At 38.6% G+C, this 27,569-nt stretch overlaps 1 protein-coding gene across 3 annotated transcripts in view; it reads left to right on the plus strand.

The window, feature by feature from the left end:
- Positions 1 to 3,283: 3,283 nt before the first annotated feature.
- Positions 3,284 to 27,569, plus strand: part of myo18aa (myosin XVIIIAa) — a 57,292-nt gene continuing 33,006 nt past the window's right edge. For 2 of the 3 annotated variants that reach the window (XM_079860791.1, XM_079860790.1), the window contains exons 1-16: positions 15,643 to 15,829; positions 16,504 to 16,535; positions 17,715 to 18,803; positions 19,319 to 19,396; positions 20,914 to 20,979; positions 21,735 to 21,822; positions 21,912 to 22,018; positions 22,131 to 22,307; positions 22,387 to 22,597; positions 23,828 to 23,970; positions 24,053 to 24,153; positions 24,327 to 24,390; positions 24,484 to 24,628; positions 25,285 to 25,449; positions 26,307 to 26,397; positions 26,502 to 26,694. In XM_079860791.1, the coding sequence (XP_079716917.1) occupies positions 15,793 to 15,829; positions 16,504 to 16,535; positions 17,715 to 18,803; positions 19,319 to 19,396; positions 20,914 to 20,979; positions 21,735 to 21,822; positions 21,912 to 22,018; positions 22,131 to 22,307; positions 22,387 to 22,597; positions 23,828 to 23,970; positions 24,053 to 24,153; positions 24,327 to 24,390; positions 24,484 to 24,628; positions 25,285 to 25,449; positions 26,307 to 26,397; positions 26,502 to 26,694 (2,787 nt within the window). In that variant the 5' untranslated portion in view covers positions 15,643 to 15,792. Of the gene's footprint in view, positions 3,401 to 4,807; positions 5,926 to 15,642; positions 15,830 to 16,503; positions 16,536 to 17,714; positions 18,804 to 19,318; positions 19,397 to 20,913; positions 20,980 to 21,734; positions 21,823 to 21,911; positions 22,019 to 22,130; positions 22,308 to 22,386; positions 22,598 to 23,827; positions 23,971 to 24,052; positions 24,154 to 24,326; positions 24,391 to 24,483; positions 24,629 to 25,284; positions 25,450 to 26,306; positions 26,398 to 26,501; positions 26,695 to 27,569 lie in introns of those variants that run through there. The other variant, XM_079860792.1, reaches the window with a different exon arrangement.

Below are 27,569 nucleotides of genomic sequence, written 5' to 3' on the forward strand. Positions count from 1 at the left end.
TACTTCGAACGTCAACAAGAAGTGACGTCACCCAACATCGCTTAGAGCACCATTAAAATGCACACCTTGATTCTCCTGTTTTCACCAAAACAATTTCTCGAGAGCTTCAATAGCTCCAAAGTCAATATTCATTGTTGGGCTGTTATACCCAAACATTTTGTCACTCGTGTCAATGGCAAATGTCAGTTTCATTGGTGCCAACAGGGAAAATCTTGGGCTGTGGACAATGTGAAACATGTATTGTTCTTTGATGAGTCCACCTTCACTGTCTTTCCCACATCCATGGGAGTTACGGTGTGGAGAAGCCCCAAAGAGGCGTAACACTGGACTGTTGCTGCCCAGAGTGAAGCATGGTTGCAGTGATGGTTTTGGCTGCAATATCATGGCCTTCCCTAGGCCCGCTTCTTGTGCTAGATGGGCACGTCACTGCCAAGAACTAACAAACCATTCTGGAGGACTATGTGCACCGAATGGTTTAAATATTGTACCCTGAAGGGGGTTTTGTGTGTCAGATAAGTTGAACGTCTCCCATGGCCTGCACAGTACCAGATCTGTATATTATTGAGTCACTTTGGCGTGTCACATCGTGACCTGGCCGCTGTTCTGGAAGAGGAATGGCTCAAAATCCCTCTGGCTGCTGTGAAGGACTTATACCTGTCATTCCCAAGACAACTTGATACTGTATTAGTTGCCAAAGGAGACCCATCTACACCATACTAATAAATTATTGTGGTCAAAATCCAGTTTCAGTTTCATTGTCCAACCCCTGCATTTCTATAAATCCCCCTGCAGACACACAGGAATGATTAGCTGAAGACACAGAGACAGCTTGGTCTACTTTAGGATCGTTTTATAATGAAGAGCGACATACAGAGCGAGTCCTGAACTGAATTAACCTAATAACCCGATTTATTATCAGCGGGGTTCCCATCTAAGGTCACCGTCACAGAGAGATTAAAAGGTCAGGCTTTATAAGGGTGTTTTTTCCAGAAGTAGTATAACAGTTATTTTTGTGTGACTGTCAAACTTTAAACCCTGATTTCACAGACAAAGCTTAAGCCTAGTCCCAGACTAAAATGCATGTTTGAGCTATGTTAACTGAAAGCAACTTGCTCTGGTATCTTAAACTCCGTCAGTGCCATTGTTTTGTCTCAAGATGCACAGCAGTAATGTTTTTTTTTCTAAGGCACGTTTATAACAGCTACTAAAATGTCCTAATTAAACTAAGGCCTAATCCTGTCTTAATCTAAACCCTGTTTGTGAAATGAGGACTATACAGTATGTTAAAAGATAAAATAAGTTATTTAGGAATTCAGTAAAGATTACAATATATCAACCAATAAATGAATTAAAATAAATTAAATAAACAATATAAATAATTAATTAAATTAAATTAATTATTATTTTGTATTAACTATATTAATTACATGTTTTACTTTTAATAAAGCACAATTTTCTGGTATTTTCTGTTTTGAAGGAAATGACCTATTAGCTGTTTTTCAGAAAGGATCTGTTATATTTTGCCAGCTATGACACTGTGGTTGCATCAGGATCAGATGATTCGTACAGTATGTTCTTGCGGTGAACATGATATGAAATGTGACCTGAACCTCATATAGGCATTTTAGTTGAAAAAAAATCCTCTTCTGCCATGATGATCCTAGTGTATAAGGACCTTTTAAACTGCTTATGTTTGGCACAAAATAGTCTAAAGTACAGTGAGGTCAGGTGTGAAGAAACGGGCAAAGCTTACACACATAAAACAAAAATGGTGGCTATAATTATGATATAATTATCACGTAAGACTTACATTATATATATATTATATATATATATATATTACTGATGCGATGCCAGACTCTTTCCAGGTGTATGTGGGTTTGTCTGTGGGGTTTTCATCACTCTTTTGGCTTTTCTATCAAAACACCACAGTGAAAATCTAGCTTTTGGATATGGTTTGGTTAATGGTTAAACTTATTTTAAATATTTAATATGGATTTGGATTAGTGGACCTTAAAGTGATAGCTCACCCAAAAATGAAAATTTATTTACTCACCCTCAAGTCGTTCCAAACCTGTATATTTTTCTTTCTTATATTGAACACAAAAGACGATGTTTTGAAGAATATTGGTTAACCAGACAGTTGATGGTAGCCATTGACTTTGTAGGGGAAAAAATACTGGAAGTCAGTGGGTGCCGTTCTTCAAAATATCTTCTTTTGAGTTCAACAGAAGAAAGAAACTCATACAGGTTTGGAACAACCTGAGGGTGAGTATGATGACAAAATTGTAATTTTTGGGTGAAATATCCCTTTAAATGCATGGACCCACTATTTTTTTTTTTTTTTTTGTAATTTATGCCACTAAACCCACTAAAGCTTTGTGCTTTATGGATTTATTCAGGCTCCAAGACAAGAACAAGAGACGTTGTATTAATATGAATTTAATATAAAATGCATCACAAATGTGCAACAGATGGAGATTTTGTAGATTATTGCGTAACAGGAGAATCATAAAAACATGAAGGAGGGATTAATGCTGTCAGAGAGTTGGTCCATAGGAGGGCGCTATGGCCATGCAAACGAGTTTGAACCACCATCACTATGCCATGTTCAATAGAATAATGAAATGCAATTTTTTTATAAAAGGACATGATTATATATGTATATATGATATACATATATATATATATATATATATATATATATATATATAGCCTATAAATATATATATATATATATATATATATATATATATATATATATATATATACATACATGTATATATAGGAATAACATTTTAAATATATTTAATACAAATTATTGTCTTTTCAAAACAAACATGCCTTTATATATTTTTCATATATATAAAATAATGATAATTTGTTTGTAAATTTGTAAATGTATTTAATATCATACAGTATTTGTATACAATGTGAATAGTGTGCACTCTACTCTTTTTATATTTATACTATATAGGCCTATTTATACTTTTTTATTATTCTTTTTAGGGCTACTTGATTACTACATATTAATAAATCGTATTCAAATGATCAAATTCAAATAATACAAATTATTATCTTTATCTTTTTATCTACTATTTGTTTAATTTTTATTTAATTTGTTGCATTTTAAAGTGCTATGCTGTGTACATCAGATCAAATTAAACTTTTAACTTATTCTAAGTATCTCTCAAGCTAAAATTCTCTTAGTCATGCAGAAGGGGATCCATTGATTTGTTCAAATCTTCTTGAAGGGATCATATCCAGCAGGGCTCAGTGAGCCGGGAGCGCGCTCAGCTGGTGCGCGCGTCTCACTGACAGTCCAACACTGTTTCCACAGGACCGGTGCAGCAGTTCAGTGCGCACCGGGGATCGCCAGACTATTTCATCAGTTTCAGCGGTAAGTATGTTTATCATTAGCGGTGTTTGTCTTTAGTTCACTGTACAGGTGAACAGACTGTCTGTTTGCTTTTATGCGGAATAAAGAGGCTTAGTGAAGCGCATTACGCGAACCAAAACATTCACCTTAAAGCCATATGATGCGTTTCACTTGTACAAGATCAAATAAATTATATAAATGCAGGCATGAGTATGTGGTGTAAATACTGCATCAAGGGGCAATATATTAAAGTCACAAATATATAAAAATTGTAATAAAAAAAAAAACAGGTTTACTTTCAGAGCTGAATCAATGAGAGTTTCTGCCGGTAGTTTATTTATAGAGCCGAATTCATCATTACATGATAGACACGATTCTGCAGGCGAGGTCAAGTGATTTCGTATCATAAATAATGTGTTAAATAGTTTTGAGATTCCAAAATAGAGTTTAATTTAATTCAAAGAGGAAGCGTTGAGGCGGAGATGAAATGAGGAGTTTCAGGAAGTGGTTCATTCTACTCGTTTTGTTTGGATAATCGGGAAAACTGATCGATTTAAGATCATCACGAATTTGTGGTTCTGTGTTTTATATCACGTTTATGTCATTGTTTTATTAAATGTATAAAATTGTATAAACTGTGGTATAACTGTTGTCGATGATTAGAAGCTATAGGACTCTCTAGCCGAGTTTTTTGTACCTGTCAGGAAAGGTAAGAACAGCCAATGAGAGTGTGTAACGTCACACAGTGGTCTTCCGTCACATGTCCACTTTTTTACTCTTAGTCTTTTGATTAATAAATTATGTGGGTTAGTAAACTGAGTTAACCCATGAATTACTGAAATGACTGACATGAACATTGTTGCTGTCTTGTGCACAATATCATACTTATATATATATATATATATATATATATATATATATATATATATATATATATATATATATATATATAGTATATACTATATGCTTACATTATTAATATTATTCTGGAAGTAAATCTACAATGCTTTTAATATATAGTGTGTACAGTATCTAACAAAAGTGAGTAGGCTACACCCCTCACATCTTAGTATATCTTCTCAAGGGACAATACTATAGAAATTAAACTTGAATATATTTTAGAGTATTTTAGTACTCCGTTTTGTTGCCAGCTATTTTGACAATAATGGCTGTATGTTGAGTTATTTTCAGAGGACAGTAAATATTTACTGCTATAGAAGCAGCACATTGACTACTCTAAAATATATCCAAGTTTCATTTCTATAGTATTGTCCCTTGAGAAGATATACTAAAATGTTTGCTGAAATGTGATGGGGTGTACTACTACACCCTTCTGTGTACTACTAACTGTAGTAACTACTACTACAGGCTACTGCAAAAGGAAGGAAGCCTTAAAAATGTCTTGTGTTTGTCAATCTGTTGTTTTAGAGGAGGGCTTCACCGGTTGCTGAGGTGCCCTTGGTGCTGTGGAACTGCTGCTGGTCATGACTGAACGCTTTTACTGATCTCAATGGTGTGAAGAGAACAACATCTGGTAGATTCTACATTTAGGCCCAACCATGTTCCACTTGATCAAGAAAGATAAAGACAAGGAGAAGGATGGATCAAAAAAGGAGAAAAAGGAGAAGAAGGAGAAAAAAGAGCGAATGTCTCCAGCCGAGCTGAAGAGTCTAGAGGAAATGAGCGTGAGGAGAGGTTTCTTTAATCTTCATCGGAGCAGCTCTAAACGGGAGTTGAAAGGGAAGCTGGAGATATCCAGCCCCATTCCCATCAAAGTGGTCCGAAACACAGAGCTCAGCCTGACGGATGTGGACCTCAGGAAACTCTACACTCAGGGTACCGTAACGCCCTCAAGCTCAAGCGACGACATTAAGGTGGAGCAAGATGTCCGCCGGAATTCCGTCAAAGAACAGGTGGCCAAGTTTGACTCCATGACGAAGCAGAACTCCCAGGTAGAACAAGTCTTAGAGCGGTTTTCTTTCTCACAGAAGAGCAAGGAGGAAAGCCCCTCAGGGTTGACCGCACCATCAGACCAGAACTTCACCGTTCCCTCGCCTCAGTTAGAGGTCAAGGTACTCAATCCATCAGCCCTACATATGCCCCACCAAACCAGCCCTGTAAAGAATGTCCAGGTCCCAGAGATAGTGGACCGAACATTCCCTGCAGACTTGCGCTTGCCTGCTTTGGCGCCTCCTCAGGTTCCTGCGCCAAGGGAATTGGAACTTCAGCGCCGCAACACCGGCGATTTCGGCTTTTCCCTTCGCCGTATCACCATGGTGGACCAGAAGCCCGATGGGTCGCCCTACCGAAAGGTGGTACACTTTGCTGAGCCCGGCGCTGGGAATAAGGATCTGACTTTGGGGCTGGTGCCAGGTGACCGTCTGGTAGAGATCAATGGGAGGAACGTGGAAAGTAAAAACAGGGATGAGATCGTGGAGATGATCAAGCAGTCTGGAGACATGGTGCGTCTGAAGGTGCAGCCCATCGTGGAACTGAGTGAGCTGAGCCGCTGCTGGTTGAGGAACACCAGAGGCCCGTACCATGAGGTGAGATACGCAAGTTTGTCACTTATGTGGAATAGTTGTGATGTGTGAAATCACACAATGAGGACTTGGAGCCAATGTGGAAGGCATGGGTTTGAGTCTGGTTTGCATTATGTGCTTCTACTTCACATCATCTTCTGTTGTCTCCCCACTATCCACTTAGGCCAATAAAACTCAATGAAATTGTGTCAGTATAGTCTGATAAATAAAGTGTTTTTTAACTAAAAGTGCAATTTGGATGGCATGTGTTTGCCGTTTCTCAGGAAAACCGAAGGTACATACTGTTTCAAATGGAAGATCAGTTACAGCCTTGAGGTATTCTGTGAATTCAGAGCAATATGAGTGTTTCTGTTGACGTCTGAAAAGACCGTTGTGCAAAGAGCTGGTGATGATGTCAACAGTTTCAGTGAGACAGCTCGGGGGGTTTAATAACCTGTCTAATGGTGTTTTGTCTTACCCATAATGCATCTGGATTTGTGTAGAGTTCCATCTGAGTGGAACGAATAGCAATCAAGCCTCTGACGTCCATACTGTTGTGATGTTAAATGAAGTTCCAAGAACGAGAGAGTCTTTTATTTATTCACTGCATTTTTTGTGATATTTCCCCTACTTTAGAAAGCACTCCTGCAGCTCAAACAGTAGAGCACGACACTAACATCGCCAAGGTCATGGTTTCTGTTCACAGAGAATGCATGATCTGATAAAGAGCATACCTTGAATGCAATGTAAGCATCTGCCAAATGCAGAAATGTAGAAATGGATTAGACAACATTCCTGTAGATCTCATCTTATCTTCTGTAAAGATCTTTGTTTCACTGTTTGCAGCAGCTTTGTCTGCTCTCTTGGCTTTTCTGTATTCCCCAGTTGCTTTCTGACACATTTTCATCGCTGTATCCTGGCACAGCTGAGAGAACGGCCCCGTTTCAGAATGGGGGCGACTCTGTTGGCCCTACAGCCCTTTTAGTATATTTCAGTCTTATGTCGTAAAGCATTGATGGGTCTTTTGATAACAGAGAGGAAAACAAATGAAGTGAATATTTCTGTCAAGGTCAGGTGCTCCGGGTCAAAGCAGAAGTGGTCAGCAGCGATTGTTTTCTCTTAATCGCCTGTCATCGTGATTCCTCAGATATTTCAAAACATCAGCTGCCATTGTCTCCGACAATAAATGTCACAAGCACAAAGTCACGTAGGAAGTCACAATGATGGTTACATTCCTCCAATTATTACATGCTTGATATTTAAGCACAAAAAAAACAAACCCTTAAGTAATGTAGACTGCATTCAGCTGTCTTAATATAGCATATATATTTATATTCATATATGTATATGATATTTTTTTCTCACATTTTTGTTTTGTTTAACTTATATTTCCATTCACTACAGAAATAAAGCCCTTACATATATTTAAGTGTAAGGCCTTTTTTAGATAACAACATATTTATATATATATTGTGTAAAAAATACTTTTAATAACATTCATTTAAAATAATTATTTGTAAAAGTTAAAATTTAAATGATTTAAAAATATTTTTTTTTTTTATTTTTTTTTGGAATGAAATATAACCTCGAAATATGTTTTAACGTCGTTATTTCCAATGTGACAGCAAATGATTTTGTATCAAATTCATCTTAACAAATTGAGAAAAAAATGGTCAAAAACAAATACTTAGTTTAGGCTGACGTCCAAAATTTGATCTAGCTCAGCACGGAAACCAGAGCTCAGTGAAGAGATTAAAGTGCATTGAGTGATTTATTCGTGATGTAGAATAATGTGGGGGAGGTAAAAATATCGAATATTGTGTTTCTGCACTGTAACGTTTGGCCTTTTAAACTATAAGAGGTTTATCCTGGTGCAGCTAAGAGCATCTGGCCTGATCCTACAGAGCAGCTCTTCACACAAACAGCATTTCATTTAATGGTGCGAAAATAGGAAGAGACAGGTGTTTAAAGAGAACGTTTCGGTCAAGCTAATCAAATGAGTGTGGCGTGGATCACATGAGTCAGCGATCACTCCTGCTAAACCTGTTGTTCTGTTTGAATAGGAGTGTGTGTGGAGCCCTTTAGATGCTTTCTGCTAATGGTTAACCAGAAAAATCTCAGTGTCAAAGTCTAAATGTGTTATTTTAGAACACCATCAACGTTATAGCCAACCCAGTGAAAAAAGCCACTTTTTATATAAAGTGAAAAAAAAGTTTTAGGGGTAAACCTTTAGAATAACTTTCTTCATGGGTCCTCTTTAAAAATCACTTGTTGATATCCGTGGGCCTAGTTGCCTACATTTATGCAGTCTAGATGCCTCTGGGCAAATTTGCCCCGACAACACTGAAAAATCGGAGCGGATCAGTCAGAGGAGAGGCTGAGAATCTGGGGCATTCAAGTTATCTTGACCAAGTTTTCTCCTAATTCCTGCTACCAAATACCAATAATACTCGATTTAATGATACAAAATGCTTATCCTCGTGCAAGCCGTCTCAAATTATATGTTATCAGATCTTATCAGGTTACCTGCTGTAATGAACCCTTTGTGATAAAGTGGCCACTCACCCACGCTGCGGGGGGTGGGGGGGAGTCCCACCGGGATTTTTACTGGCCCACTTTAAGCCGAGTACAGAAAAAGATATGACACATTTGGGATTGGCCTAGAAGCGATTATTCTATATAAAGATTGTGATACAAAAATCTGGACTATGTCACCGTGGAGAGCTCTGTGTTGAAATGTGTTGCTTGTTGCATCTATTGATGAAAAATATGTTCAAATGTTGACAGTTTTTCAGTATTTCAGTACAAAAAAAAATTATTTTCATTGTAATTCTTGTAATCCAGTTTAACCAGGTGCTAAATGTGCTGAAATAGCGCTGCTGCATTGTCACTCTCATTCTTCACATTGCAAACACTCCTTTCAATGCAAATTAGGATCTAGAATTATCTCTATTTGCCTGGTGCAAACCTTATTCAAAAGCAAAAAAAAAAAAATTAAAACTATTTTTTCCCCATTCATATGATATGCATTTCATTTGAATTGGATGCTAAAATGAATTGGATGCAAATAGACAACACTATCAGCAGTGTTATTTTAGTATTATTTACTATTAAAATATTAATAAATACTATAATAGTAAATAATACTATAATATTATTTACTATTATAGTATTTATTAATATTTTGAATTAGTTTTCCATTTTTATATTTACAGTTTTCATTTTAGTAAATTTGTTTACACATATATATATATATATATATATATATATATATATATATATATATATATATATATATATATATATATATATATTACATATGTTTACATATTGCCTTACTCCCTATTTTTATGGAAAGTAATGCATTTTAGTGTCTTTTGCATTACTTTTTCTCACCTGGGCTGGGCTTGCTTGCTTGTAAAATAAAATAATAACAAAAAAAGTTCTAATGTAAAGAGAAAAGCAACCTTTTGCTGCTATTCTGGATTACAGAAGATAAAGGATACGGGAGAAGAAAGTTCAACCAGAGATGGTTTAATTGGGAGATATGAGGGTCTTGAATCACTTGTGCCTTTATAACCAATCACATTACAGCCTTGACGTCATTAAATTTCATTCAGAATTGTGCGACAGTCAATCACTGTTGACGGATAGTACCACAGAAATGAATGAGAAACTGAATGTAAACTGAGTCCTACCTGTTGCGCAATTGTCTCTGACTTCTCTTATAAAACAGCATTTTTCAGTGTAAAATCTATAAATAGATCAATCCAAAACAAAAGTTTCAGAGCAAACATGTTGAAGATTAGCCAATAGGCAGTAGATTTATTAAATGTTAAGCTGTTTTCCCACAAAAGCAGTTTATTCAACGTAGTGAAGCCTCTCCTCCATTGACATTGACAATGGCCTCTTGTCTCCTTCCCTTTGTATCGCAACGTTACACTATTTTTTGCAAACTTTTGAGGCTTGCCTTAAAGTGGATTTGGTTCAACACTCGTCCTTCAGCAATAAAAACTAAAAATGAAACACAAATGTGATGTTTATCTAAAGTCATTTTTGCTTATTATGCTTGAACTGGATCATTGAAGGTCAGCAGCAAAGACATTGGTTAATAAATTGAGATTAAATTAGTTCATTTGTATTATTTGACAAGTTTAATTATTGCAGGTTTGCATACAATTCTGATAGTCTAAAACAATAACCAGCATGTTTACACAGCACACACAACACCTCTGCACTTACACACAATTTCTCTCAACATGGGGACAAAAGAGGCATTAGTCAATGAATGGGAAAACAAAGTAACTTGCATTACTTATTTAAAAAGGTACCTCAGGTATTTTGTTGTAAATTTAAAAGTAGTGTGTTATTTTTTTAAAGTAATCTGATTACTTGTAATGCGTTACCGTCAACACTGGAGATAACTATATCAACACTGACTATCAGTAGTCAATTCCCTCCATAACTGAAATGCCCAGGGAAGGCAGATACTCTTATGTCATGCAGCATGTGTGCCTTTTTTTTTAACAATAGAATGTTTGGCATTTGTTCAGTCATAGTGTCTGTAAATGTGACAGGAAGTTTTTTGACAGGTATGATTGATTGTGCTGATAGTTTTCCAGATAGACAGGTTTTGGCTGCATTACTGTACTGAGAAGAACAACACTTAAAGACACACTGTCACCTCACACCCTCTCCGGTCCTCTTAACTGAAGGATTGGCATCTGAATGAATGAATAAATCAATCAATCAACATGCTCTTCTTAACCTTTAGTGTGTGTCTGCTGTTGAGAAATCTGAACACACAAATGCTTTCAGGGCTTTTTTGACTGAGAGTTACTACATGCTTCAAAAATGCATATAAAGGCAAAGTTTTTCCTTGCTCTTTTGAAGTAAAAGAGTTAGATGTACAATGTAGACGTTCGCTAACCTAAAACCACCCACGCTTTATATATATCGAAACCTATTCGATATCAGTATTGGCCTGCCCTGATGAACTGTGCTGATACATAAAGGTTAGCCAGTCATAGCTAAGCTGATTTACATTTACATGTAGTCTTAAAGTGTTAAAGGTTTATATTATGCTGGCTAACATTTTTATTTCATTTTTAAGTACTATTATGTATTTTATGGTCAAACCTCTTCAATTATGAAATACACTATTCCAAAACATGGGGTCAGTAAGATTTTTTTTTTTTTTTTTTTTGGAAAGGAAATTAATACTTTTATTCAGCAAGGAAATTATGACTTAATCAAAAGTGAAAGTCATTTACAGTGTTATAAATTATTTCTATTTCATATATATATAATAGGGCTGTCAAACGATTAATCGCGATTAATCGCATCCAAAATAAAAGTTTGTGTTTACATAATATATGTGTGTATGGAGTATAATTATTTTCTATATATAAATACACACACATGCATATATATTTAAGAAAAATGTGTTATTTATATATAAAATATTTATATAGAATATAAATTATATATAATATAAATATATATACACAGTATATACATGCAAATATTTCATAAATATATACATGCATGTGTGTGTATTTATATATAGAAAATAATTATACACTGTACACACACATGTATTATGTAAAAACAAACTTTAATTTTGGATGCGATTAATCGTTTGACAGCCCTAATATATATAATGCTGTTCTTTTGAAAATGTCTATTTGAATCCTAAAAAAAAAAGGAGCAAAAACTTTTTCAACATTGATAATTATAAAAAATCTTTCTTGAGCACCAAATCAGCATATTATTTTATTTCAAAATTGTGCATTAATAACGAACCAACAGTCGATCAGTCTAACAGTTAATTATCCGCATGGCTCTGTCAGTCAATGTTTGCATTCTACTTCAGTTTTGGCAACACTGTCCTGTATTTATATTTATTTATATATTTTTGGGCTCAATGGCTCTCTTTTTTCGTCTGCTCTGATAGGGTTCAACAGCCTGTGGACTATTAATGTCCTCTGACTGCTCTGAAACAATCTGTCTGTGAATGGCTTCATTAACTAGTATCAGATTAGATTATGTAATAGATTAAGTTGGCTGCACATCAGGCACTGAATACAGGAAGTGTCTTTCGTCTGTCATCAGTGTCTGCTGTCCCTCCGTCCTCTCTGTCAAATCTCTCTTTATGTCTCCACTTTGTTTTCTGGCCGATGACCCAGAAGTCTTTCTCGAGCTGTCAGTGTCGCCCCAGTGCTGTCGTGAGATTGAGAGGGCCTTGAGATTGACGCTGGTCATTGGACTGACTTGGCCCTCCACAGGGGTCCAGGAAGTGGCTTTATTCAGGCTGATAATAATTATGGACCGTTGGGTCAGTGTGACGACCAGCTGTGGTTTTTGGGCTGATTTGCACTGGTATTTGGCAGTAGGATTGTGTGAAGCTGTCCAGTATTCAAGCTCTTACTGTGAGCATGTTGGCACAAGGATGATTCCGGCTCTGCCAGTTTACCAGTCCGTTAAATGTGAATTGGTTAATGGGAGCAGCCAGTTAGTCACTTACCTGCCGGATACTCACACCCTCAGAATACGGCACAATGCATAGAAGCAAAACAATGACCTTTTTACAGACACGAAAGTTGCGATTAGTCTTTTCTTCTCCACTGTGACATATCTCCAAGTGAAACGGCTTCTCTAACAAGAGAAAATGTTGTTGGGACTTGATTTTGTCCACCGGTAATTGATTGGATGATCGGATTATTTCTATGATCTCATGACAGGTTGTCCCGCCCCTCCGCCCTTGAGATATCGCTGCAAGAGGGAGAGGAATTTATTTTAACTACTTGGGTATATGAATTTTAGCAAAGAAAAATAATAGTCAATTTTGATTGCATGGTGACTTTAATGCTTTAAATGCATTTTGAATGCCTTTTGGTGTCGTCATAGCATATGCAATTTGATTTGGGCGTGTAGCTTTAGTTTTCATAAAGGTGAAAATTGATTTTTTTTTAATCAAATTTGAAAAACAGGTTTGGGAATGTTTAATCAGAATTTAATCCATCCATAATTATTGTGGTTTTATTGTATAATTTCCTTAAGATTTTGTTTACGTTGAGCATGACACTTATATTCTTACATTTTGTAGGACCTTTTCCCATAGCCAAAAGTTATGTAAATCACTATGCAAAGAGAAGCAGCAAGACCAGACATGCTGCTTTTTTCTGTCCGCAGGGCTCGTGCCTCGTGCCCTCAGGATGTTTCTGAATGAGAGAAACATCTGGGTTTTTTTGTGCATCTTTGCAATATGTTATGAGTTTGTGGAGCAGGTGTTTAAACCAGCCTGTAGTTTGGCCCGTAGAAGAATGTCTCCACCTCCTCTTGTAAAGTTACAACCTGTGTTTTCCAGTTTTTAGAAATTTGTAGAAAGACATATTTTCAATGGCAACTGAATGATACGACATATTGAACATTGTAAATACAGTATGTCATCTTCTTTAACTAAGATCTATGGCTTGGATTCACCTCAGAGATCAAATTATGCTATGCTAATCTTTTCTATGCTAGCTATCCTTTAATCCTTGATTTAATCAAATCATTTATGTACAGCCTATATATTATATATAAAAATACAGCTTATATGTATTTAAAAGTAGATGAAATGCACATTTTTCTGCTCCATTAGCACTTGGTATTAACAAACATAGGATTAGCAAGAAGAGCTAAGAATAACCAGGCTTTGAAGGAAGGAGGTGCTACGTTTTCTAACCATAGCAACGAATAGGCTTCTAGGTGGGGCTTAAAAAGTCTTTAGACCTCCCACCATGTGACATTGTGTTCTTGTTTGGAGACCCTCCTAAACTCCGTATTCATCATAACAATAATGTAAGTTTTGATGTGTGTGTGTGTTAGTGCATATGTGTGATGTATGCCATTTAGTCCTACCCCCTGTTTATGCCTACTCTAATCATTTGCTATAGTTAAGAAATTAAAGAATGTTGGATAAAGTTAACATCAGTCTTTCATTGTGTCCATTTAAAGCATTGAAGTCCTGAATGCAGAAGAGTTGCTTTCAGTGAAAACAGCTGATAAGATGAAGAAATTCACTGATCCATGAGGATTTTGTAGAAAGACCACACAGAGACAAGGGATCCATCTGCGCCGGGGAGCTAATCAGATTAAGGAGCCCACCGCGTCCTCCATAGACAACTCCAGCCTGTTTGTGTCCTGTTTGGGAGTGCTGATATGATACAATATGACAGGCATGGACTGGTCTACAACCCCACCAGAATAAAAGGCCTCATGGTGGGTTTGTAGCGGTGTTGTAGTTAGTCACAATAATATTGTGTTATTTCTTCTGTGAACATTCATGCATGTTGACGCAGAATCATTTAATCAGAATATGTTTTAAATTGATTAATTTAGTTGCAGCACATCCAATCAGAAATCGCCCTGTTCCCAACCTTGGCCAATCACAGAGGCTCATTGCAGTTCTATAAAGTTAATCTGATAAGTTTTATCAGAATGAACAATTACTTTTACTGTTTACTTTTGAGCTGAAGACTTTTTAATCACAGTGAATCAGTTAAGCTTGCTATTTGTTACTGAAAATAGATCTGCACATTTTCTGGAAGCAAAACTAGTCATTACCGCAATGCGAGGATGTTTGAAGTGGTTGCTAGAATGTTTCTTTCAGTTAAAACAGCTCAAACATGCATTTCAGTCTGGGACTAGGCTGAAGCCATGTCTGTATTAACTCTAATTAAGTCAGGCTAACAAAAATGAACTCTTCAAGAAGTGTGCACAACGTCTCTCTCTGGTGGATCTGTGAGGAACAGCAGCATTTTGATTAGTCACATGTTGTTGCCCCCTTGTGGTGGGATTTAAACATTCATCAACAGAGTTGTCTCTTGATGAAGTTTGTGAATTGAGTTTGACTGGATTTTCTGAAAGGACAGTTAAGCTGTTTGAATCCAGTTTGTTATGTGTATGTTTATGTATGTGTGTGTGTGGGGTCAGGGGGTACTGGGGTCTACATGGTTATTAATATCCTCTGTGTCCTGCAACAGCTGCTATCCCCCCTCCCGAGCACGAACTCCGGCTCGACGTCTATGTCGTAATGTCCTGTCCCATGTTGAGCTCCGCTCAAGACGTCTGCCCATGGATGCCTACCTGACTAACTGGTAAACATAACAGAGGGAATCCGATGTGTCTGCTTTGTGTTTGACAGGTATAAGAATCAGGGTTGAAAGCTTGCGGGACAGCCGTGTGTGTGTGTGTGTGCGTGCTTGTCACTTCACATCGTGGCTTCTTCACATGTACTCTATTTATAGTGACTGTGTGTCATGAAAGCTCTGTTGCCTTAAACTGCACTTTCACTTTCAGACCGGTTCTTTTTGCATTACAAATGTGCTCTTCCAGCATGTTTTTTTTTTTTATCCATGGGAAGCTTGATGCTTTATTCTTTATTTAGATCTTTGTTTGTCCATCTGCCATAATTTACTCACCCTCCTGCTCTAAATAACAACTTAAATTTCAATTTTTTAGAAGGCTTGGAATATAGCACGAGTCATATGATTGAGCCGTTTGTCATTTTTGAGACTGACAGCCCCAGTCGTCATTCACATTCATTTATTTCGGAAAGCTGCATCATTGATCTCTAGCCTTGTTGTTTGACTAAGCGAGTGTTATGGTGTAAACCTAAATGATGCTTCTTCTTTACCCTTTAGTCCATCTAATAGATTTGATGTTCATCCTTTTTTCTTCCCTTGTAGCTGTTCATTCTACCCATTTACCGCAGGGTCCTAGTACCCCCAAAACTTCAACCGAGAAGACTGCCTGCTTCTTCCCGATCCTGTATTCTGCCTCTCACCAAAAAAGCCTTTCTTTCCTCCCCTTTCCTTTCCTCTCCTCTCCTCTCTCTGTTTCTCCATGGCCTTCTCATCTCGTTTCTCATTTTGGGAGAAAAAGGGAAGTACAGTTTTATACTGTTTGTTAATTCATTATTTGTTAATTTATTGCCCGCTCAGGACAGGTGAAATAAGAATTAGTTTAGAAGATTCAGTTTAGACGATTTTTCTACAGAGTAAGATATATGATTGTTTGGTCAATATTTTACAGAGCCCCAAAATGGTACTGCAAAAACTATAAAATGGGAGAAAAAAACTATATTTCAGTGCTTTTACATTCCCTGGCAAAATGTTTGTGTTCCTGCAAGAAACTTTGCATTTGCTAAAAAAAAACAAAAAAAAACAAATCCGTCTCAAAAAAAATGAGACGGATAAAATAAAATGCCGCCATAAAATGTATTTTTCAGTTAAGGGCTAGTGGAAAAGGAATTATACATTGTACCTTTTAAGATTTCTTCATTGTCGACATTCAGTGACTTTCTAGTTAGGTGCATGTATGTGATAATTTAGCTGTACCATCCTTTAGTAAAGTAAAGACGGGCATTAGAATTTATTCTTACAGAGGGATAATGAACTGTCTGACCTCATCTCCGCCTCTATGAGAATCCCCATTGCCTAAACTGTAGAACGGGAGAATAGAGAGAAAGCAGGGTCAGAGGTCACAAAAGACATCAAGCACAATGTCTCAGGTCAGAGGGCCTGATCTTTAATACAGTCTCATCTGCCTCCCTTCAGGTGAAAGATGAAAATGTCCCAGGTGCAAAAGTAAGTGTTTGAGCAGCGTCGTATTTCTGCTTGACTCGGATTTCACATGGGTGTCTGTTCTGAGATCAGACGAGATCACATCTCCCAGCACTTTGCATTTGTTATTGTGGCTGTGGTTCACTCTAAAACACATTCTGTGTGTTTACTTCACATATATCATCAGGAGGTGCTAAAGATGGGGTTTGTTTGGAAAATGGTGGACTTTTTCCTTTAGGACAGCTGTTGGCTTCCAGCCTTACACTGTCTATAATTACCGTATGAAAGGAATTCAACTGTTTCTGATGCTCAAATCTGAAAAGAAGCAGTTAAGATAATCATTGCAGTTGGAGGTGAGAGTGATTGTATGTGGATGTTTGTTTGGAACTGTAATGCTGCTGTGCTCCAGTGGGCGGAGTTTACTGACATCACACCCTGCCCTTTTTGTCCTCCAATCACTGTTGTAGTGGGAGGGGCAGCTGGAGGGAGAAAGAGAGGGAAGGAGCATGAGAAGGATGCTGAGCTGAGGATGTGTGTGTGTCTGAAGCAAATGTGTGAGAGGTTTGCAAGTCATCATGGAGGTGCACAGCTGGAAGAGCACCAGTATCATCACCTTCAGGATAGACATGAAGGTCTGTCTCCACATAAGAGCTCATTACTAGTATCTTATAACTAAATGTGCACTTTAAACTGTCATTTTATAGTGTGAGGTGATTGTGAGGTCTTCGCAATACACCGGTTCTGAATTGTGCATAGTGTGCAAAAGAGACTACAAAAAGGCTGTGCGGTTGATCCTGTAGAGTTGTGTTTTAGGGCTGTAAGCCAGCGTTACACTGCAGTGAGCTTAATTACAGGGTTTGTCTGTTAACCTGCCTCACTGTGCTGAGAAAACAACTGCAACGTGCCTGACCATGTGGAAGAGAGCAAATCAAAGTGTGTTTCAGATTAACTTTCAGTACTTCTTGCTTCTGGGCTGGAGAGCGTAATGACCCTCTGATATTCAGAACGGCACCCATTTGTTGGCAAATTCAGGAACCTCCAAAAGATTGTTGCTTGTTTAACTTTACACAATTTAGCTATTGTGAACTTCAAAGTAGTACTGTTGTAGGTTACAAGGGATGTGAACCTTGCTGCTAGCGGGTTATTTCACTGGTGTTTACTTTGTGGTGACCTGTACATGTGTGTTTTGGGTTGTGTGAACAGTCGGACAGTGAGGACAGCATGAGTCAGTCTCAGACGGCGGTAAGTGGCCCAGCTGAGAGACACGGAGGTGAACCGTCAACAGCGGTGAATCCAGAGCGGCCACTGATTGTAGACCAGAGAAGCAGTGGCTCCATAAATGGACGTCATGGCTGCGTGGAGTCGGACACGTCGGCAAGGAGAGGAGTGAATCTGGCGCACAAAGGTAGATCAGAGGAAAAGCCATCGACAGCCACTTCTGTTCCCAAAACAAGCCGTCTCCAGCAAGCCGGCAGCTCAGTGGATGGAGATGCCCTCTCCTTTGGATTGACCAGCCTAATGGGCCGTGCAAGGACTAAAGAGCATCGCTCCCGCTCGAGAGCTGCCGAACGGAAAGACAACCAGGAGGAAAGCAAGGAAAGGATTGGGGAAAGTGAGACGCCCTCAGAGGAACCCCAACCATCCGCCCCTGCAACCAGTCCATCTCCTAAAGCTGACCCTCTTGCCCCTCCTGTTGGCTTTTTACCTTCTAAGCCGAATCCTCTCACCCTTCTTGCTGGATTTATGCCAGCTGCCAAACCCAACCCATTGGCTCCACCTGCTGGTTTCGTCCCAGCTCCTAAACCAAATCCTTCCACTCAACATACACCCAAACCTGATCCTCTGGCACCACCGACGGGATTCATTCCGGCTCCTAAACCAAATCCTTCCACTCAACATACACCTAAACCTGATCCTCTGGCACCACCGACAGGATTCATTCCGGCTCCTAAACCAAATCCTTCCACTCAACATACACCTAAACCTGATCCTCTGGCACCACCGACAGGATTCATTCCGGCTCCTAAACCAAATCCTTCCGCTCAACATACACCCAAACCTGATCCTCTGGCACCACCGACGGGATTCATTCCGGCTCCTAAATCAAACCCTTCCACTCAAACTATGCCCAAACCTGATCCCCTGGCACCTCCAGTGGGATTTGTTCCTATCCCAAAGCGAGACCCGTTTGCCCCGGTGGCAGGATTCATCCCCAAACCCAAAGTTGACCCATTAGCACCCCCCGCAGGCTTTATTCCTGTGCCACGGACTGCTGCTGTGCGAAAGCCAGAGGTACAGATTGCATGTGTTTCTGAATGATTTGCAATGCATGTAATAGCTCAGCAAGCCAATGGTGTGAAACTCCTCAAGGCTCACGGCAGAACTAATATCTCGCCATATCTAACGTCAAATGCTTTTTCTCACCCTTGTGTAAAGACTTTGACTGCTGTCTCACTTTAACACTCTGAAGTGGATTGCAGCTATTACTCTGAAATCAGCTGTCGCCTACAGAATTCAGCATGGCAAATAATGATTGCTGGAAGCAACTTTTTGTGCTTTTTTCCTAAAGCACACCATCTCTTTAAACTCCCCACTGGCTTTAAAAACAAGTTGATGGGTAGAAATCCTATGGAAATATTAGAAACTTTGTTGGCTGTATAATCAGACTAACATTGCATTGGCGCGGATCATGTCAGTCACAGAGTTGTAATTCCTGATTGTGGTGGTTCCCATCTTGCTCGTTTTTGGCATGATTGTAGACCGTCTGCTTGCATACAAGGACACTGATTAGTGCTGTGTCTGTGAAGGTGAAGGGAGTGTCAAAAACTTCTGCGGCTCCTGCTGAAAACCTTCCATCTCAGATTTCTACCGTCGCCAACCAACAGGTGTGTGTGTGTCCCGCAACTGCCAAGATGTTTGTGTAATACAAAGGTGTTCAACAGTGAGAGTTGGGTGTTGAAAGTGGATATGTCATTGTTGCTTGTGTCTCACTGCTGATATTCAGATTTGACCGCTGTTAACAGTTGTTTACAGTTACACTATTGTGTCAGACTTGGTCTTGCAGTGAACTTAGTATGAGCAGGCCTGTAGGTTTCAATGTTAGTATAATTTTATTTAATCTGAAGCAGATGAAAATTACAGGTGGTTTGAAAATAATCACTTTGCTTAGGGCCACTCGGACTCACTGATCCTTTATGATTTCATCTGTAGTGGTCTCCAGTGATGCCCACCCCAGAGATTCTTTCTTTCTTTCTTTCTTGAAGTGTTTTATTAAAGGGTTAGTTCACCCAAAAAAAGAAAATTAAACCATCCTAGGTGTATATGAGTTTCTTCTTTCAGCCAAACACAATCTGAGTTATATTAAAAAATATCCTGGCTCTTCCAAGCTTTAAAATGGGAGTGAATGGTAACTTGGATTTTGAAGCCCCCAAAAAACGCATCCATCCATCATAAAAGTAATCCATACGGCTCCAGGGGGTTAATAAAGGCCTTCAGAAGCGATTTATAACTGTATAAACTATCATCTCTAGCTTCTGGTAATGACCATCCGCGAGTCGAGTTCCGGCAGAAGAGTGACCTCTGACCCGACGTATGACGTAGGATGTAGGAGTAGCGTAAGTTTAGGTGAGAGTAGATGCATCTTGCAGTTCAAACAAATAGTACTGGGCATCGAACTCAAACTCCTCTATCATTTTTCTTTAAAAATTCTCATTTTAGACTTCTAATTTGTGACGGGTGTTTTAGTTTGCTCTATCCGTATTTCGTCAATACGTCATGCGTCAGGTCAGAGGTCAATCTTCAGCCGGAACTAGACTCGCGTACGGACGTTACCGGAAGGCTGTGATTATAGTTTATAAAGCTATAAATATGGATATTTTTCTTACAAAAACGCATCGCTTCGCCCCTTTATTAACCCCCTGGAGTCGTATTGATCACTTTTATGATGGATGGATGCGCTTTTATTGGGTTTCAAAATCCAAGTTACCATTCACACCCATTATAAAGCTTAGAAGAGCCAGGATATTTTTTTAATATAACTGAAAGAAGAAAGTCATATACACCTAGGATGGCTTGAGGGTGAGTAAATCATGGGCTAATTTTCATTTTGGGTGAACTAACCCTAGTGAACTAAAAGTACATAAATATGTAAATGTATTTGTAGTATACTTGGCATAAAATAAATGTATTTCAAATACATTTTAGTATATTTTTCACTAGGGACCCCTTTAAGACCTGTTGATTTCTCTTCAGTTCACAATAATTTGGGGGTTTGACTAATGTTCATGTAAAATATAAATCATATAAGGTGCATTATTACCTGCCTCTTTCCCTGTTGTTTATTTATCTTTTGAGGATTTGTGTTTACGACATTTGATCTCTTGGTTTTCCCGGCCCTTTGCAGGCCAAGGCAGCCGAGGACCCTGTGGCAATCCTGCAGGCTGCACATGAAGCTGCCAGTCTGTCTAAGGTCTGGCCACTGCATTGCCTGTGTGAAATTCTGCTTATGTGTACAGCTTGGTAGAGTCTCATAGTGCCATTAGAGGAGTCAGATCACCTCAGAGCTCCTGGTTGAACTGAAGCATGTTTCCCTTTCACATTTTAATTTGATCTATGTGTGCACATTTGATAATTAAGTTAATTTGCTGTTTCTGTGTGTTATAGATTTATTTGTGGTGTGAAGAGAACTTTTTATAATTTTTCTCTCTTGACGTAATGGGTGGAGTTTGACTTAGTCCAGCGCCACCTCTGTGGACCAAATGGGTGGAGTTATGTTTAGCGTATGTAGGGTTGGGTGTGGTTGAACCATCTAGCTCCACCCATTATGTCCAGCGATTGGGTGCTGGATGTCAAGCTCCACCCATTGGCTCTGCAGTGAGCAGCCTCTCTATAGACTTCAACCTAATGATGTGCATTGCTCTGCTGTTTTCTTTTTTAGGTTAGATGTGTTTGTCTCCCTCTATTATGCACATCTCCAGCAGTTTTTTTGTGTGCAGATGCTTCACTATAATTATATTCAGATGCTTTATTACCAATATATTTAATTTATATTTTATATATATTTCATCTCAGAATTGTGCTAGCAGTGTTCACTTTCTAAAATCACAAGCATAACAGACTGAAAAGCTGAACTGAATCACAATCAATCCACCACAGAGTTACGGGACATCTACATTACTCGCAGTTTGTGTGTGTTCTGACTATCTCTCTCGCTCTCTACTGCAGGTGAAGACGGAGGAGCAGCTTGCTGCAGAGAAGGCCTGGTACAACACTGAGAAAGTCTGGCTTGTCCATAAAGATGGCTTTTCTTTGGGTTAGTGAAGTCATAGTGTTCATTAAACACTCCTATTATGATCTGGATCCTCCAATGTCCAGTAACAAGTGTTCATTTTGTCTATATAGCTACACAGCTCAAGACAGAGATGGGCTCTCTCCCAGAGGGGAAAGTGAAGGTCAGACTGGAGCATGATGGGACATTACTGGAAGTGGACGAAGATGATGTGGAGAAGGTGGGCGGAGTCACTAACCACATGGATGATGGTGACCCATGTAAAACCCAAGCAACCTGTTTAAATACTCTCATCTATCGTTTTATCTATCGTTCTGTCTGTCTCTCATCAGGCGAATCCTCTTTCATATGATCGAGTGGAGGATCTCTCGTCTCTTCTGTACCTCAATGAGTCCAGCATCCTTCACACATTGCGTCAGCGCTATGGTGGAAACCTCATTCACAGCTATGCTGGGTCAAATCTGCTGCTGATCAATCCTCTCAGCACCCCTGCCATGTACTCAGAGAAGGTATGAACTTCACAAAAAGTTATAGTCACCTCAGAGTTATGTTCAAAAGAGATGGAGTGACATGGTCTCTTTATATCAGGTGATGCAGATGTTTAAGGGCTGCCGGAGGGAGGAAACAGCCCCTCACATCTTCGCTGTTGCTCAGTCGGCATATCATCAGCTGCTGACAACACGTCAGGATCAAACCATCGCGCTACTGGGCAGGAGCGGCAGCGGAAAGACCACCAGCTGCCAGCATCTGCTGCAGTACCTGGTCACCATCGCAGCCGGCAGTGGAAAGGTGTACTCAGGTGAGGAACAAAATGAGGACCTCAAAAAACATTGTTGCCTTGTTGTACACTGCTACTGTGAAGATGAAGCAGCATGGCCTGCTTTTTTCTGTTTGTGCTTCTTGTACTTTAAAACCTTAAACTTTGGAAGCTTGTTTCCGCCACAGAATAAAAATATTTGTAATAAAAAAATAAAAATAAATTAGTTTTAGTAATTTTTGTACTTCAATTAAACATTTATTTCAGTTAGTGACCAACATTTCTAATTTCTATATTTTTTTTTTTTAATGTAAGTTATTCTTGTAATATTATTCGTCCATGTGGACGTCCATGACATGTGGAGTCCCTCAAGGCTCAATTCTTACGCCACTCCTGTTCAACCTGTACATGCTCCCACTGAGCCAAATAATGAGAAAGAACCAAATCTCTTACCACAGCTATGCAGACGACACACAGCTCTACTTAGCCCTATCGCCTAACGACTACAGCCCCATTGACTCCCTGTGCCAATGCATTGATGAAGTCAACAGTTGGATGTGCCAAAACTTTCTTCACTTAAACAAAGACAAAACTGAAGTCTTTGCGTTTGGAAACAAAGATGTTCTCAAGGTGAACGCATACCTTGACGCAAGGCGTCAAACAACTAAAAATCAATTTAGGATTCTGAGCAGAACCAGAAAATATGAACATATCACACCAGTCCTCAGGTCTTTACACTGGCTACCAGTTACATTTAGGATTGATTTTAAAGTATTATTACTGGTATATAAATCATTCAATGGCCTAGGACCTCAATACATTGCAGATATGCTCACTGAATATAAACCCAACAGATCATTAGGATCACATCAGCTAGAAATACCAAGGGTTCACTCTAAGCATGGCGAGTCTGCTTTTAGCTATTATGCCAGCCGCAGCTGGAACCAGCTTCCAGAGGAGATCAGATGTGCTCCTATAGTAGTCACATTCAAATCCAGACTCAAAACACATCTGTTTAGGTGTGCATTTACTGAATGAGCACTGTGCCGCTGTTCGTCCGACTGTTTGTACTGTAGTTTATTTCCTTTTTATTCTAAACTGTTCTTATTTCTTTTGATTATTTTTATTACTTCTATGTAAAGCACTTTGAATTACCATTGTTTATGAAATGTGCTATATAAATAAACTTGCCTTGCCTTGCCTTGCCTTGAAATTAATCAAGATAAATTCTATGATTTTTATCGAGCATCATGAACTGTTCCCTCCCCACAGCTGAGAAATGGCAGGCGGTCTATTCGGTTCTAGAGGCGTTTGGAAACTGCAGTACAGCAATGAATGGGAACGCCAGTCGCTTCTCACACATAGTCTCTCTTGACTTCGACCAGGCAGGACAGGTGGCCTCTGCATCCGTTCAGGTAGTGTACAGCGAGGGCGATTATTCATCATTTCACTGGGGGATTTATCTTTGATTTGCTTTACTGTATGTCTCCCATACAGACCATGTTGCTGGAAAGGTTCAGAGTGACCAGGCGACCAGAAGCAGAATCCAGCTTCAATGTGTTTTACTATCTGATGGCCGGAGCAGATGCATCTCTAAAGTGAGTGAGAGACTATTATTAAAAAACAAAAAGCATGCAAACTAAGTGCATACTTACGGCATAAATCAATCAAGCCATCTTTTGTCACAATAAATAGTAAGAATAGTGTGCAAACTGAGATTCATCCATAGCAGGAACATATGTAGATTAAAGCTGATCGTTGTGCCTTTCAGGACAGAACTTCATTTCAATCACTTTGCTGAGAACAACACTTTTGGGCTCCTCCCTCACTCGAAGGTAAGAAATGCCACACATGCAATGATAAGGCAGCGCTAGACACATTTTATCTCTTTTATCTGTACACATTGTATCATATCATCTTTTCTGTAGCCCGAGGACAAGCAGAAAGCCACTCAGCAGTTCACTAAGCTGCAGGCTGCCATGAAAGTCCTGGGCATCTCTGCTGAAGAGCAGAAAACAGTGTGGCTGATTTTAGGGGCCATATACCATCTCGGTGCCGCTGGGGCCACCAAAGGTAAAGCTACCAGCTTCTCCAGTGCCTAAACCAACACTAATATCTGAATGCATGAGAACACTGTAGAATACAGAATGCCTGATTGCACAGAGTGTATTTTAACATCTGTCCACTAAGAGTCAGTAGAGTCTTTTCACTCATGTGACTGAGAAGTGTGCGTATGTGCTTGATGTCTAAAAAACATTTGTCAGTTATCATCAGTGTTTAATACTGTTTGTACAACAGTTGTTGTGTTTGTGTTTTATTTGTTGTAATCATGTGTTTTTATTGCATATTGCTGTTGCATGCTGTCCCCATCATAACACAGAAACAGATGCAGGTAAATGCAAGTCTCTCTCTCTCCCTGTTTCTGTTTTTGACTGAAGGCAGGTGCTTTTATTATTTTTATTTGATTTATTTAGCTTATTAATAGAACTCTGCCCATCTTTCATCTGCCTGTGTGCTTGTTTCTGCTCTCTGATGTCGAACGCCAGAATGAAAATGTTTGTTCTCTTTGATCATCAATCCAGGAGATGAAAGTGTCTCCTTGTTCTTTGGACATTTGACCAAAGAGCCTTCACAGTAGCTGGAAAATCTATTCTAGCTCAGCATAATGTGACGGATGTTTTGTGGTAACACTGTTTTTCTTTTGCGAATGCGGCTTTCTGACCCTTCAGCGGGCCGAAAGCAGTTTGCCAGACACGAGTGGGCACAAAAAGCAGCGTATCTCCTGGGCTGCACGCTGGAAGAGTTGTCCTCCGCCATCTTTAAACAGCAGGGAAAGAGCACCCTGCCCCGCTCAGTAAGCGTCCGGCAGAGTACGGATGATACGGACAGCTCGGGTATCTTTTTTGTTTGTTAATATTCTTAAATATGTCATAAATGCTTTCCTATTTTATGTTTAACCCTCATCCTTCCATTTGGTGATTTTGACCTGAAACTCATTTAGAAAAAAAAAGTTAAAAATTAAGTGTTCATCAGAGGGGTCCAAGACCCTGGGACTTTTGTCGCACTTGAACCACGAATACACACACACAAATTTGAATGGATTCAAGGAGTTTTGTGGTTGAAATTTAAACAAGTAAGAAATCCTTCCCTCTCGGGTCAATTTGACCCCCTTAGGAATGAATGGAATGCGAGGAAAGCTTCAGTATGCATCGAAAAACCTAAAAATGCTCAAAATTCAAACTAAAATTGCTAAAACTTCACCAAAAAAATATAGTTATAATGTCTACATTTGTATCTGAATGCATACTGAAGAGAAACTGACTTTAGGACCCACCGGAACAGCTCATTTGCTATAAGTGCTATAAGACCATCTAGTGGCAAGAGTCATGAAATATCATGTTAAATTATTATTTTTCCACAAGAGGACAGCAAAGACACCCAATGTATGATATTTTGAGCTGAATTAAAAGGGTTATGCATGAAATTGTGAGTTTTTTTTTTATTTAAGTTGAAGGAATGTGATGAATGTGCTTAAATATATTTATTTAATTTAAAGGTAAATAAAATAAAAAATAACAAAAAATCTCCCAAAAAAATGCATTAAAAATAGAAAAAATATTATCAAAATGAAATAAAATAAGCTTTCTTGACAAAAAATAAATAAATTTGTAAGTATAATTTTAGGGCTTCAGGTCATTATGACCCGCGAGGGAAGGATGAGGGTTAAAAAGAGTTTTTGTGTGCGTTCCAGTGTCTAAAGCAACAGCAGCAGAGTGTTTGGAGTCCATGGCATCTGGTTTATACTCTGAGCTTTTCACGCTCATCATCTCTCTTATTAACAGGTAATCAGTGATTACCTAGTGCAGCATGAACTTATTTAGTAGGGTAAGAGATACATTACGCAGCACATGTATCTTTCATAGCACATGTGTTTTTCTCCTTTCAGAGCACTGAAGTCCAGTCAGCATTCTCTCTGTTCTCTGCTGATTGTGGACACACCAGGGTTCCAGAACCCTCGCCAGGTGAAGAACCAGCGCGGTGCCACGTTTGAGGAGCTTTGCCATAATTACGCTCAGGAACGTCTACAGTTGCTTTTTCAGGAGCGGACGTTCGTAAGGGAACTGGAGCGTTACAAAGAGGTGCGGAAAAAACACACATCCTGAGCCAATGACAAGTCAAAATCTCATGACACTCCACTTCTTATAAAAGCTCTAGATTTATATGGCTGTTAATATACTACAACTTTTATTTATTTTATTCATTTGCCATTTGCCTGTATTAGATGGGTCAGTGGAGCAATGCACTACTACTCAGTTTAATAAAATATTTATAAAAAATAATGCAATCAAATTTTGAGTGGTTCCAATTGAGTGCCTTTTTAAAAACTTTAAACTACTATTAACTTGACATAGCATCTTAAAAACAAAGCTCATGACACACAATTACCAAGATGTCTACGATGCATTTGTACATAGACAAACAATTAATCACAATCGATTAACAATCCTATATGAATGGCCTTCAAGTCTATCTCGGATAGGAAATACAACAAACAATATACAACTGTTCAAAAGTTTGGGTCAGTAAGATATTTTAATGTTTTTTGAAAAAAACTGTAAAATTGTGAAAAATTATTAGAATTTAAAAGAACTGTTTTCTATTTTAATATAATGTAATTTATTCCTCTGATGCAAAGCTGAATTTTCAGCATCATTACTCCAGTCTTCAGCGTCACATGATCCTTCAGAAATCATTCTAATATTCTGATTTGCTGCTCAAGAAAAAAATTGTTTTCTTCTTCTAATTATTATCAGTGTTGAATACAGCTGTGCTGCGTAATATTTTTGTTGAAGGATTTTTATTCAGAATTCTTTGATGCATTGAAAGTTGAAAAGAACAGCATTTATTTGAAATATATTTTTTTAACATTATGAATGTCTATACTGTCACCTTTGATCAGTTTAATGTATCCTTGATGTGAAATGGGCAAAGCATGAATTTCTTTAACAAAAAT

Source organism: Squalius cephalus (assembly GCF_949319135.1).
Source record: "Squalius cephalus genome assembly, chromosome: 24".
Classification (NCBI taxonomy): Eukaryota; Metazoa; Chordata; class Actinopteri; order Cypriniformes; family Leuciscidae; genus Squalius; species Squalius cephalus.